This window comes from Varroa jacobsoni, unplaced genomic scaffold (assembly GCF_002532875.2).
Source record: "Varroa jacobsoni isolate VJ856 unplaced genomic scaffold, vjacob_1.0 scaffold_596, whole genome shotgun sequence".
Classification (NCBI taxonomy): domain Eukaryota; kingdom Metazoa; phylum Arthropoda; class Arachnida; order Mesostigmata; family Varroidae; genus Varroa; species Varroa jacobsoni.
The window spans coordinates 284,044-297,850 of record NW_019213498.1 but is presented as its reverse complement, the minus strand read 5'-3'; the positions used below and the strand labels follow the sequence as shown (position 1 = coordinate 297,850).

At 37.5% G+C, this 13,807-nt stretch overlaps 1 protein-coding gene across 7 annotated transcripts; it reads right to left on the bottom strand.

Annotated features, from left to right (window-relative positions):
- Positions 1-2,333: 2,333 nt before the first annotated feature.
- LOC111261816 (uncharacterized) lies at positions 2,334-11,650 on the bottom strand. Of its 7 annotated transcripts, none has more exons than XM_022835626.2 (7): positions 11,605-11,640; positions 10,027-10,280; positions 9,683-9,906; positions 9,350-9,508; positions 6,229-6,347; positions 5,815-6,114; positions 2,334-5,424 (listed from the first exon to the last, which is right to left on the bottom strand). In XM_022835626.2, the coding sequence occupies exons 3-7, from the start codon at positions 9,881-9,883 to the stop codon at positions 5,244-5,246; spliced, it is 960 nt and encodes a 319-aa protein (XP_022691361.1). In that variant the 5' UTR covers positions 9,884-9,906; positions 10,027-10,280; positions 11,605-11,640; the 3' UTR covers positions 2,334-5,243. The 7 variants fall into 7 exon arrangements, with proteins under 7 accessions (XP_022691361.1, XP_022691358.1, XP_022691364.1 ...); XM_022835623.2 differs by having other exon boundaries at positions 10,053-10,280; positions 11,605-11,639; XM_022835629.2 differs by having other exon boundaries at positions 5,815-6,003; positions 10,053-10,280; positions 11,605-11,634.
- Between the last annotated feature and the right edge of the window lie 2,157 nt (positions 11,651-13,807).

Genomic DNA, 13,807 nt, shown 5'->3' with positions numbered 1-13,807 from the left:
TATTCATATTGCAGCATACATCTCGGCAGGCTATAAACCCGCTAAATTCATTTATGTGGAACTCATATCTAAAACTCAATATTTGAAGAGTTCTGTTAAAAAGGTATAACTGAATTTACGGATTTGAAGCTTTGCAGAAAGCTTAAACTTCAATTTGAGGAGCCGAAAATTCAACCCTCATTCAAAGTAAACAATATATTCTGATCTTTGTAATGTTTTACTCATCGACCAAAACACAATTTGACCCAAAAGTCCTGTGGAGCTTTCGTATCACGGTAGATGAGTAGCAAGCACAGTAATTCGCTTATCACATAATCGCTGGAGGGTTACTGGGTATCATCATCATCAACCAAATCTTTAAGACGCAGAATCTTTTCTTTTTTGTCGAGCGTTTCGCTATGCCTCTCTCATAAATTATAACATTCATAATGTTGTTCTATTACTTAGGCTTAATCATTTTTCAGAGTGTTATAGAGGAAGCTCGCACGTCATAAATGAATATTCACCTAGGTTAAACGGAAGGATTTTACATATTTCTACGACAGTTAAAGATTTTACATATTTCTACATTATATTCATTCATTCGAGGATCAACCAGCATTTTTAAATTAGGACTAGGGGTAGTCCTGGTCGAGCAAAAAGATTAGTAAAGGAGGGAGAATTTACCTTATGTCGCGATCGAGGATGCTATGATTGGTGAAAAGTTAAGCTAAATGGAAACGCTTAAAATTGTATATTTCGTGAAGAAGCTCGTTTACTATAGAAGCTTGACTTCTTCGTCTTGTTAGATTGTGTATTCTTTGGAATACGTAAAATGTGGCGATAGATTTCGATGCGATCGAAACTTCATTAGAGAAAACTGCAATTTATTAACGACGCCTCTTCTTGCTCATGTGCTTGCCAGTTTTTCAACAGTTGCAATTTTCTTCAGACCATAGTTCCTGAGCATCACTGTCGGCATCTTAACCTAAGAAGGCACAGTCAACAATTTGTTCTAAACAATCTATTCGCAATTGAGGTCTCAGGCTTACTTATGATACATATGAAGGGGTTCGAATACTCGAATAGTCGCTAAGTTTTAGATAGAAATAGGACTAGAGACCGCCAATATGAAAGTTTGACGAGGTACCTATCTCGCCTCTATACCAAATGAGGCATCGTACACAACCTACGCTCTTTATTAACACTGAACCTACCACTAGAAGTCACTTTTACTGTTTGCAACATCTTTTACAGCCTCACATATTTAAACGTTGTCACATTACCATCGAACTTTACGCCGTCGAACATCTACATTTAATTATAAAAAAACAATAATTTTTTTCAAGGATCGCTTATTTTGGCCGAATATGTAATGTTGTAATAACAGGAATACAGGAAACATAGTGATAGGTTTAGTATTATTCATAGAAGTATCAAAAACAGCTTAGAAACAATTTGTTTTAACCAAATTCAGCGCAGACGATATATTGTATATACAGTATATTGTATATACTTTCGACGTGCTAAAGCACACTTTTCAGTTGTTGTTATAATAGACGTAATTTATCGTGTATACAACGCTTGATTTATAAGTGCAAAAGTATAGTTCGGCAGAGCGAAGTAGAATACTTAAACGACAAGTTTCATATAATTACTCACCTGCCATGCTAATAACACCACTTGAAAATAATATTCTAATGACAGACATGAAGGTTCAGTCTTAAGCCAGAAGTTTTATGTCTCAAAAATGATACTTATCGTCTGCTGCCGGCGGTTTATTATTAGTGTGTCCGATAACTTATTTTAAGCTTGAAAAATACCTAACCCTACTATCGAATTCTTCCACAATCTAGGCAGATCGAGAATCGTTAGCTTTTATGAACAGCACTGCTTTCCGAGGGCGTTGCGCTCCGAGTTATATTTTTTCAATGGGCATTTATTATCGGAAGTAAATAATCTGAGGTTTTGTCTTCGCTACATAGAGTCGTACGTCTCGTTAAGTGCATCCCCTTTGAACCCCATAGCATAACTTCTATATCTGTGTTCAGTTACCAAAGACACGTCCTTCGAAAAGCGTGCTAAAGTTGTAAGTTCAAACGTTTATGAGGAGACACATGGCGCGGCATTTGTTTTTCCCTGAACCTGTTTCAGACTGTAGCTATCTATCGCTCAACTTAATTAATCGAGTCATCCTTTCCGTTTCTATCTAGTAACAAGACATAAAGGCTATGTCTTGCATAATTTGCTAATAAAAATTATGTATACCTGCCTCAAACGTATCCCTGTCGACGTTAAGTTGACGAGAACTCTTAGAAAATTAGTAGAGATATGCTAATTATTGCATCAACGAATTTATAATAGAAATTTAATTTTATTGATTGGGATAGAGGATTATTGCCAATTGTCTTTCCACATGGAACTAATGTTTAATGGAAGCAATACATTTTGATCTACGTAAGAAAGAATCACAATTGTAAATCCCAGAGCCTAATAAAAATCTACTGGTCAACCATAAAATTCATTAGGTTAATTTATGCGACCAAAATCTGATCTGCTGAAGGTCGTGGGGTCCATTAGGAGCGGAGTATAGCGCACATTTTATTTTGCGAACCTGCATGCTGATTATTGACTTTTATTAATGAATTTTTTTGTAAATACAACAACAGACATGAGTCCTTGCGGTGGGAAGAGGTCTAAACAGAAGGCTTGCGGTAATTAGCCTTCTACAGTTCCGCTGGATATAAGGTCTATATTATAAAATAATAATACTGGTCAAAAAGCTTCGAGAAGCCGCGCGTAACTGCGTATACCTAAATCGTTCAAATTCTAGCTGTCCCCAAAAATGCGCCGTGAGGCTCAATTTACATGTACCATCGGTTTTTGTAGTAGTTAAAAAAAAGTCTTCAAGTTCTACCGTATAAGTAGATCTCGGTTTGCTTCTCACCTTTTGGTGGGTTTCTTCTGTCGTCTTGAAGTTTTTTCGCTTCTCAAATGTAGCTTAATCTTTGGATAAAGAAAGAACCACAGGCAGGTAGATCTGTTAACGACAACATCGATGTCGAATTTACAACTGAAACTGCAGGACCTTGATGAGGGACTCACAGTTTTTTTTAGCTCAGAATTTAGGCCTACCAGTACCTATTCTGGTAGACAAGACTGCAGTTTTCTTGATAATACTTTTCAGTGACGGTAAAACCATTTGGAATTAGTTTAAAATGCACACGTCCCCGATGGCCGAAAAGGTTGGTGAAATAATGCTTAGCCTTTAATCACGATACTGTAGATTTTTCCACCTCGCATTCATTTTATTCTAATTTTGTCGACACTTGATATCCATACAGCTATGTCCAGTGACATGTAATGATGCGTTGTAGAGCATTCGGCTCTTCTTTAAGCGTGATTAAGTTATTTTGAGACATTTGCTAACAGATCGAAGTTCAGGTGCTTCGGCACAATCCTTGAGGTCGGTCGTCTCGCATCCAAATGAATTTTCCAAATTATTCGACATGACCCGTCTGAAATTCTGATCTGAGGGTGATTCAACGAGCTTCGGGCATAAATTGCCTTTCTTTTTTCGTGTTCTTGTACATACTCATCTACATCGCCCTAAACGAGGGTTCTATTCAAGGCCCCCACGTTTGGCGTGAAATCGTCGGTCGATCTGTCGCCTACTGACTTGTGGCTTGGTCCTCAAAGGCTTTCTTTTCCAGTTAATCGTTCTTAACATAATACATGATACACGTACTTTGAAAGCCGATTTGGATAACAAAAAAAAACACTCGCCTGAAAGAGCCTGCAAGGTCGATAGAGACAAATGGCCATGCAGATATAGCGTCACAGACCCTATTACAGGGGATATTCACACCCGAATATAGAGGAGCAGGGCTGGCCAGCTGTAAGTTGCCGCGACGGCTGGCAGTATAATGAGTCTTTCTATACGGAAACCGTTATTAAGATTAGAATGAGTGTGCACACACCGACGTTTCTAAAATTATATACAAAGTAGTACTACAGATAATGACCATAAAATTAATTTTGTACGTAATTTTACAGAAAATGCGTAATTCTTTAATCTGTTCGAGGCGCATTTACCTGAGCAGATTTTTTTGCAAATGCTACAATTTTTGATGTACTAATTATAAGGTTATTATTGTTCTGTAAAAAGGAGGCTTATCAACCCTCACATTCAATAGATCTTTTAGGTTTAGCAAACATACTTGAACAAAGGCTGATATTTTTTTAACGGATTTGTCGTTTTTCAGAATGGGTTACTGATGTCTAACCATCATTATCTCGACTGGGGGTAACTTGAAGTCATGAATTTGTGCGATTTATGAATAATAATGTACTGAAGCTCATACATTTAAAAACCAGTTGATATGCAAAAAATGTTATTGTTTCTTCTATTGGATTGATATTAAATGTCATCGCTAAACCAAATTGTAAATGGTTCAGTTTAAAATCCAAAATTGCTCACATCATACTATAATATCGTATAATACTAAAACTTTAATACGGTTAGAAGAAATTATGAAAGTACCCAGCTCACACTCACACGCTGCTATTTGATCCTGTTTTATATAGACGTAGCGTCTGAGTGTGAATAGTTGGTCTCATGTGCTCAGAGCGTTTCTTACGTTCATGCTACGGTGGGAAGCGCCATGTTTGGTTGATTAGCGGACATTGTGGGACGCCGTCTTACCTTTCTGTACATAAACCTTTTAATGGTGATGTACGAAGTAACAGCAATTGCCCCATATAAAGTTTATATAGTTCTATGTTACCTGAAGGACTTTTCGTTTCCAACGGGTCACAGAATTTCTTTTCTAACCAGTGTATTCTAAAATTCAGACTTTTTTTTACTGACTTTGTTATCATCTACGTTAAATTATTTAGTTTCAGTTTGCTGTTCATTTCCTAAACACCTTTGTTCCAGTAGGGCTATTATGACCATGAGGCTAGAGGTTTGTTTTAAATATAAATAGTAAAGACACAGTTATCTGTAGGTGTTGTTGGCAAACTATTGTATACCAGCCAAACAAGTTCTTAAAAGAGCGCGAAATCGGTCTATATATATATATATATATATATAAGCATCAAAGTTTAATCCATACCCTATATATAATAGTTGTTACAAATATACTTTCTGTACACAAGTATACACAAACATATTACTTGTACAAACATAGTGACAATACTTTGTTGATTAAGGTAATTTTTGTTGTATCATATATGAGTGTCGAGTAGCTCCCGTTTACCTTTCAATATTTGTTGTAGAACGGACTACCTCCATAGAGTTTGTATAGTGGAGAAAGAAGACGATCAACCTTCTCGTACGCCGCTCGAGAATCTGCGCAAATGAACCGCACGACGCGGACGTTGTCGGCTGTCAGGGAGGTACAGAACAAGTTTTCTCGTTCAGGAATTATTCCAAAGTCCTCCCTGAAATAAAGTTATTACTAAGGTAAGTTTAATAGGCGAAACCCTGTCTGTATACGCTGACATTTAACTATGACCCGTGAGCTACTGTCTAGAAAAATGCAAAACTGGATACCTAAGAATATAACATGAAGGTCAACACGAAATGTTTCATTTAAAGTTATCCAGATCTTGCGTTGATATTAAGTTAGAGACTGTTTTTCATGAAATGGTGATGCATGTACTATGAAATATAGATATCAGAGTAAATATAGTGTTTCACTAAATACAATTGGAAGACCATAACCGCATAATTAATTATGGATGATCTTTATTTATTAACTAAGTGTGAAGAATGAAGTTTTTTTGATATCAACATGAGTTAAAGGATCAAATAAGGAATAGCGGGTGTACCTTGCCGACAGCTCGGTGAATACTCTGCCTTGAAGATCACGCACAACTTCTGATCTGCCGTAGAGAACGAGAATGCCGAAGACTTCGAATTGGTACATCCGGTCGGCGATGGTCAAATCCTCGAAGTTCTCTAAGATGGTGGCTTCACGCAGAATTAGTTCATCGCCAAGATACACCTTTAGAGAAGAACTGAGGTAGTTGAAGCGCCATTGTTCTTGATTAGCAACTCGTCCCGAGCAGTACCAATCCAAATAGATGAGGTTTGAATCGAAATTGTCTAGGTAAATTGTTTGCTCTTGGCTGAAGGAAACATAATAAGCAGCTTCTATTAATTCGCATACTTTTCGTACTGATTAAGATTATAGATCTTAACTAAAATTATGGAGCACATGGGCAATTCTTTTAGTAATATACCTATAGTTGGCACCGGCATAGCAGACAATGAAATCCGGCAGGACGGATAGAAGGGCCCCCTGACGTATCTCGAAGTGATTAGTCTGCCGTGTAATCTGGTTCGCTTTGGCCTTGTACACCTAATAAAATAGATACAATTATGAAGCTTGAAGTTATGGACTTTCCACCTCATGCCCTTATTGACCAAAGCTGATATAACCGTACTGACTCGCAGCACCATACGTCAGAATACTGAAGTTAGATAGATCTTCTTTTCATTTGAACTGCAATAATTATCGTGTTATATTACTATTAGAATACGTAAGGAACTGCGGGTTACAGACTTCTACAACAAATATTTTATTTATATATATATATATATATATACATATATCCATTCCCAAAATATCAACTTGGGCACATATTTGCGCCATAACCAAATCACGGATGCAAACAAAATACTGTTCACAGAAGTGAGCAAAGAATGCGGTTTCACTGCAGATAGGACTCGAAGGACGATTTTTCTAGAAGAATGATTCGAAGATCTGTCAACCACGACGGTAAGAATGCTGTAGCTTCCGAGGCATTTTTAGAATGTTTTAAAACAGCCAAGGTTAAACCTAGCGCTTCGCGTCTATGTGCTGCGTGCTGAGAGTCCATACGGAAGCCATTAATGCAGGAAATGAGTACATGTCAAGGAATACGTACACTCTAATTTCTAGCCGATAGCAACGGTTGGTTGTGTCGCTTGGTACAACCTGGCGTGCGGGCTCCGGTTCTCTAAGACCTAGCCGACGCTCAAACTCATTCGACTCGATAGCTGACCCTGTCACAGCATCTACGAAAAACCGCTCTTAGAAATTAAAGTGCATGTATATGGCGGCCCCTGGACAGGTCCTCTCATTGAACCATATTTTACTTCGTTTCAGAAACATATTGAGGGAAAAAGTTCTGTCTTCCATTATGCATACAAAACAGTGCAATTATCGAAAGAAAAGCTTATTGAAGGCACAACTTATTGTGCAGCGCTCGCAATATGGCCGTTTTGTTCTTGTTGCAACTTATAGTCATTGTATTTTTCAGTATGCTTTTTGAAAGGCAAAGCCTACAATAGTATGCGTTTTATGATTTGGCACACCTAATTCGTATGAATCATAATCAAAAAACACATGTCTCGTTTCGAACATAGAAGGAAATCCTAAGTGACGGTATATATTGAATATAATGACAAGCATTGCCAGTTGTTATATGCTCATCGTATTGTGTGTACTCGAGAAACTTTATGACGGTTTGAAATTGATAAAAAGCAAAACGTTAACCTAATTATGATGGAAAAAAAGGGGTTTAGTTTCGCCAGTTTTTTTCTACGTATTGCATATTTGAGCTGTGCTTCGGTAGGTACACGCGTACGAATATCGCTTTACTCCGGGTAATGCTTAAAAACCCTTCAAGATGTCCGTGATCAAAACAAATAGCGATTACATTGAATAGCCGTGTTTGTTCCTACTGGCATAAGCAAATATTTTATTCTAATACGCTTTTAATTTATAGATAGGCTACAAACAAGTCACAGGTTATTAGAAAAGATTTATATATATCTATACAAAGTAGGCCATGTAAACTAGGATTTTTTTATGGTTTATTTCTAAAGCACTGTATCTAAATAGAAATAAATATCTTCCAATTCTTATGGGCGACGTATAAGTGTCATTCCTCACGTTCAGGTTTATTCGGTATGACCACCATTCACCCGGAAGCCTAAATTCGGGATTCGACCCACTCGTTAGCCATTCCTACAATATTCCGTTTTTTTTTCATAAATTATTTTTTTACAAATATATTCTTATTAGCAATTGTGCGTCGACCAAAATTTTGTGTATAAACACATTAAAATCGTGTTCTACATACAAACAATTCCAGTGGAATTAAATTTTGGCCTGACAAGAGGCTCAGAACTACACAAATAGAAGGGCACAAAACGGTGCAGAAAGTCCTATAAAGGCTGAACGTTGCAGTTTATCTAGACTCTCCAATAGACAACTGATATTTTTCTCTCGAAAACGGTTGTTAATTTCCATATCCAAGACGGTTTTTAAAGCCATTTTTACGAACTTTTAAACTTCTCAAAATTGAAGCCTATCGACGATTTTCTAGCTTGTTCCAAAAATCTCTCTGGGCTTTTTTAGAAGCCGTACGAAAACAGGCAGAAATATAGACCATCGCTTCCGAAAAGGAAAAGCTTGATGGGATTCGTTCAGCACAAGAAAATTAGATAATAGCTCATTTTCTCTCAAAGTGCGAAAACGACGCGCTATGTAGATTTTTCGTCTCGTCTTCTAGAAAGAACAGGCTTGTTTCTGGCTGCAGAGTGCACACCAGCCAGCCCGTACTCTGTATATATATGTGTAGCAGAAAAAATCGTCCGTTTTCAAGGGCATATTTCTAAGGTGATATGAGTTGCATAAAGACTGAGTACACGTAAGTAACCATGATACCGCCAGCGAACTACTTCTATCAGCAAATAGTTTCTAGCCGTTTGGAGAAAACTGGCTACAAAAAAAAAGTCGATGTTTGGATGCCACATGAATTGACACAAAAGAAGTTACTCTTCACCCGGAAAACTTAAGAGAAACACAACTAAATAAAGCCAAATTTGAAGAGGCTGCTAATGGCTAATGAAAAATCTACCACAAACAACAAAAATGATAATGTCCAACTAAGATATAGAAACAAGATTGAAAAACTAGATTGGAACTCGTGGGCAAGGAAGGTGTTATTTTACGTCATATAAATAATGCTATCAGACAATAAATCTAAAGAATTTAAACAGAAAATTTCGATACGTGCTCTGTATAGCTCGGATCGTGCACCGTCGTACTATCGTCTGTTTCGGTCTTTAAATAACTCCCTTAATGGTGTTAGTCTTAATAAGATGCAAAGATCCCTTGTTTCAATTTTTCACCCAAAAACCAAAAAAGTTCTACAATAACAAAACTATGGTCTACCAGCAAAATGGTGAAAAATCATCGGCTAAAATGACGCATATTTCACTTAAATGTTATTATAGAACATAAACAATGGTGCTTCAATTTAGGCTTAAAAACTGACAACTTTATATATATGTATGAAGGTAGTCAGTTACCTTGTTAAAGGCTTGTGATGTTACGAGGACTGAGGTAGCTTTGCAACACGTAAGAATGAGGCACACGTTGTCACCAGATACGAGTCCACCTCCGTATACAACAGGGTAAATCCAACGGGTCGGGCTAAGACTTCGGATAGATGGGCGCGGCACGAACAGCTATTCATGTGGAATTTCGTATCCCATTAGTGGGTTGATGCATTTTATTCCACTTTTAACTGACTGGCCTAAAAGTGGTGAAAGTTAACTATTTAGCGAGATTATGTATAATAGTTCAAACAAATAACTTCTTCTCGGATTGAGGTAAGCGATGAAATACCTTGCAAAGCCCACCTTGTAAGGATAGGTAAAGCAAATGCTGCTGGCCTCACTCCAGCGAAAACCATCCATAGAGTTCCCTGGCGAAACCTTGAAGGTAACCGAAGCAGAACAGGTTCTTGCGGGTAGCAAGAATTTTTTAGCCTCACGTATCCTTTGAAAAGTTTTTTCGTCTCCAGGAACAATGGCTGGCATGGCTTGATGTTGTGTCAGCATGCCCCCTTAATTTTGCGAAACGTCTGCAATGGTAAAAACATCTACGTGTCGGTATCTATATACATGTAATGTTTGCTAGTAATGCAGATAGGAAATAGAGTAACCGCTACTACAACTACTTCTAAAAACAATGTACTAGCAACCTTTTGAAGCACTGGTTTCCACTAACCCTAAGTAAGGTCGTCGATAATTTACTGCCTTAGAACAAGTTTGTTGTCCGAGTAGCGTATAAGGCGGGACGCTCCACGTAGGTTTATATAGATGCTTGTGTGGTAAGGACAACGCTTTCCCAAACCAATACATCCTGAGTTTATGAGCTATCCCTTGTTCCAAGTGTGGACCGTTGGCAGAATGGTGATGCCAGTGATGACTTAGAGAAATAGTTACCTATAAATACCTGAAGAATTTTATTATAGACATGAATGTGCCATCAATTAGCAATGATGCGAAAATGTTTGCAAGGATGACCAAGGACATACACCTTCAAGGAGAAAAAAAATTTAACAAAGTTCTACAAGTAACCTTTTTTTTACAATGGGGCCTGGTGGCCCATTAAAAGATACTGTGCTTGTGTATACACTTTATATTTTTTTTTTGTTTGTGGCTTAAATCGCGCAACCTCTAAATGACAATTTGTTTCTATATAAAACGTGTATTATTTGCCCCTATTTCCCGACTATTACTATCTTTTTAAACGGTTCACTAATTCGGTGGACGCTTTTGGGGGAACTAAGCTGCTGCTGGTGCTGAAATTTAGAATCGTTAAAATCTGGCTACTGATCTTTTAGATAATCACCTACTTTTATATAGATACGAATTTTTATTTATAGGTCATACGCGTCAGTTGAGTCGATTAATGAGTTGCGCGCCTATAGTCGGAATGCCTTGAATTCGCAAAAAGTACGGTGCGCATGCGTCTAATATTCGATTTTTACTAGGGGAAAACGGAAAAATTATCAGACCTTTGTTTTTTTTTTTGTCTAATCTAAGCTCTACCGTAGTTCGAATTATGGTTACTAGCCATGATGCTTCTTGATTTAGCACAGTTAACAATATCATTAAGGGAAAGGCCGCCGTAAGCCAAGCGAAAAAATAGTGATGTCATTATGTATTTCGCAATACGTAAGTGCTAATAGGTAGAGCTTTCTGTTACTTAACTGTATTATATTTTAAGTGGACAGTTCTCATAGTAGTGATCTATAATGTGAAGGACATTCTGCCCATTAGTTACCTAGTCTATGGGCATCATGTACTTATGCAAGGATCATCACCAACACACATAAACCAGCATTAAGACGTTGATTAACAGTTGATAACATCTTGTAAAAGAGGACGACGCTTTAGCGTTCCGATACCAGTTGCGGAATTCATTGGAAAGTCGTATCATACGACGTCAGCAATACCTCTGGTTATGCCCTTCTCACTTGGCATGGTGGTATTTGCATTGGCTGCCCCATTGGAGACTTGTGCGAAAACGATGTCCTGGATACCTTGTCTCATCCTTTCTAGTTACTACTATTGTAAAACGGATACAATCGTTTGTTTTGTATTCAGTAAGAAGTTATATTTGAGTGAGGCGACGTTTCTAGTGGATGCTGTCCAAAAATACATTATATACCTTGCTTTAAAATAGTTCACTATTTCACTAGCAGCTTCAAATATATTGAATCACTTGTTTTACACGTTGAAATGTTGCTATTGTGGCTAAGGGTATTTATTACCTGCCTGACAGCGTTTATAGTAGAAACTGTATTCCAGACGAGCCATGTAACTTGGAAGAAAATAAGCGACTAGATGTAGATAGAGTGTAACGCGCTAATATTCGAAATATTTTAGTCAGAAAAAGGAAAATGTTGTTTTTTTTTTTTAATAATATAGGATTTCTTTTAAAGTATATAAGAGTATTACGTCCGGAAATCTATTCTAAACAACGAAAGGCAACGGGTAACGTCGTGATGATATCAAAAAAAAAAAAAAAACAAATAAATGTAAGGAAAAACCTCGTAAACGAAAAACTGTATACACTTCCGATCGAGATTGCCATTATTTTAGCATTAACAAATTCTGAAATTTAGAATATGTATAATTTGCGCGTATTGAAGTCTGAAGCACAGTTAATTATAATTGGTTCTATAAATTGCTTTGTTAAAGTTAATGGCTATCACACTATGTTATGTAAGGAAGCGATGGAAAGATGCACGAGACGTTAGCAATCTACCAGGATACTTATTGCATTGTATACGAATTCAACGAAGTTGAAACGGGTGACCAAATAAGGTCATCGAAAAACTACGGACAAAGATCTGACGGGTGAACCCAAACTTTACATCGAAAAAACCACATTGTCGTGAACGGTTCATGGGGGGGGGGGGGGATAATCGAAAATAGAACCGCACAGTAAACATCTAAGGTTACGAAATACAGGCCCAAAGTATGATCGCTTGAGAGTTTTACAACGATGATTAATTGAATGTCCAATGAAAACATAACTTTGCTTGATCATTAAGGTACTATTGCGTTCGTTCGAGTTCGATCGAGTCAGTTGAAGTTGGTCTGAAACTCAACTTACTGAATGTCAGCTAGTTATGAAACAGCTACCACGTATGGAAACAATTAACAGGAATAATGTTCACTAGATGTTGTTAACGAGAGATAGCTACATGTACTATCTGGTGGCTATACAAGAAACACAATTTATCAGCGTGACGCGATTTATAAGCAGGATACCCTTTGGCCGAGTTCGCATTGATTGACCATAAACTTACAAATTTATCTCAACAATCAATTCAGGTATGATTGACGTCAAAGGTAGTGAACAAATATTTCCTGTTGGCCGAAATTTGAAGAACACTTACCGAAGTTATTATATCGACTATGTTAATCTAATGGTATGGTCTAAACAAATGCTTAGTAGTATCGGGGGGCATCAGTAGCATAATTGTTAATGATGAATTGGCCTAGTGATACCGATAGGAACAGCGTAGGGGTGAGCTACCCAATTTAAATATTGTAATCATTGAATATTGGGTCGTTCACTAGAAAATGCGAAATGGCAAACTCTGAGGTTGTCAAATTTTTTTACAAGCACCGTTCTTTATTTTCAATCCAGGTACGTACCCTCATTAATTAGTACCCTCTGCCATTTAGATGGTATTCTGTTGTTGTGGAAGTCTGAGGTACGAGGGTCGGTAAAATCTCGAAAGGCAATTTCCAGAGCTAGCTGAACTTCGAGTATTGTAAGTTGAATATTATAAGCATTGTTGAGATTTGGAAAAAATACTAATCTGCATACGCAACGTTTGACGGGTTAGGTGGAAGAGAAAAAGTCCCCAATTGGAACTCCTTGATTTTCGCCACCATGGTCTTTGTGGTGTGAGGTTATTTGTTGTCATGCAATAACAACAGTTTAACTTGGTCCGTTAATCCTGATTGCTTCACACGAAATTTGTTTGTTATCTACTTCACTCAACAGAGTTGAACTTCCGAGGATGTAGCGGGATGTAGTCCCACTACATCCTCTAGAGTTCCCCAGATAGACATCATAAGCTATCACAGCCATACATTTGCTTTAGGGTAATGTCTCGCCGTTTCAACTACATTCACCTATTCAGTCTACGCTGCTTCTGGTAGTAGACTCTTCAAGAAACATCAAGTTTACACGGAGAACTATATCTGTCGATGTTGTTCATATAAGAAACGCATATTTGTAAACTAGTTCAATTTTCTTATTTTCTCTGGCTCTCACGTTCTACAGGTCTATGCTATTTATATATACCATATTCAACGCATGCAAGTTGCCTGCCCATGTGACGAGATACGAGTGAGCGGCCTTAGATTACAAAGAATACAAGTATATCTCGAAAAAAAAAGTGCCCCGAGTTTTGCACCATTATACGAGGGGACGTTTTAAAAAGTGGGATTAAT

Excerpts from the sequence above, each read along its gene's own strand:
- LOC111261816 (XM_022835627.2), bottom strand. The coding sequence starts at position 9,883 with ATGCTGACACAACATCAAGCCATGCCAGCCATTGTTCCTGGAGACGAA. Across the intron at positions 9,509-9,682 it reads GCTTTACCTATCCTTACAAG|CTGTTCGTGCCGCGCCCATC; the intron begins GTGGGCTTTGCA and ends CCACATGAATAG. Across the intron at positions 6,115-6,228 it reads TATGCCGGTGCCAACTATAG|CCAAGAGCAAACAATTTACC; the intron begins GTATATTACTAA and ends TGTTTCCTTCAG.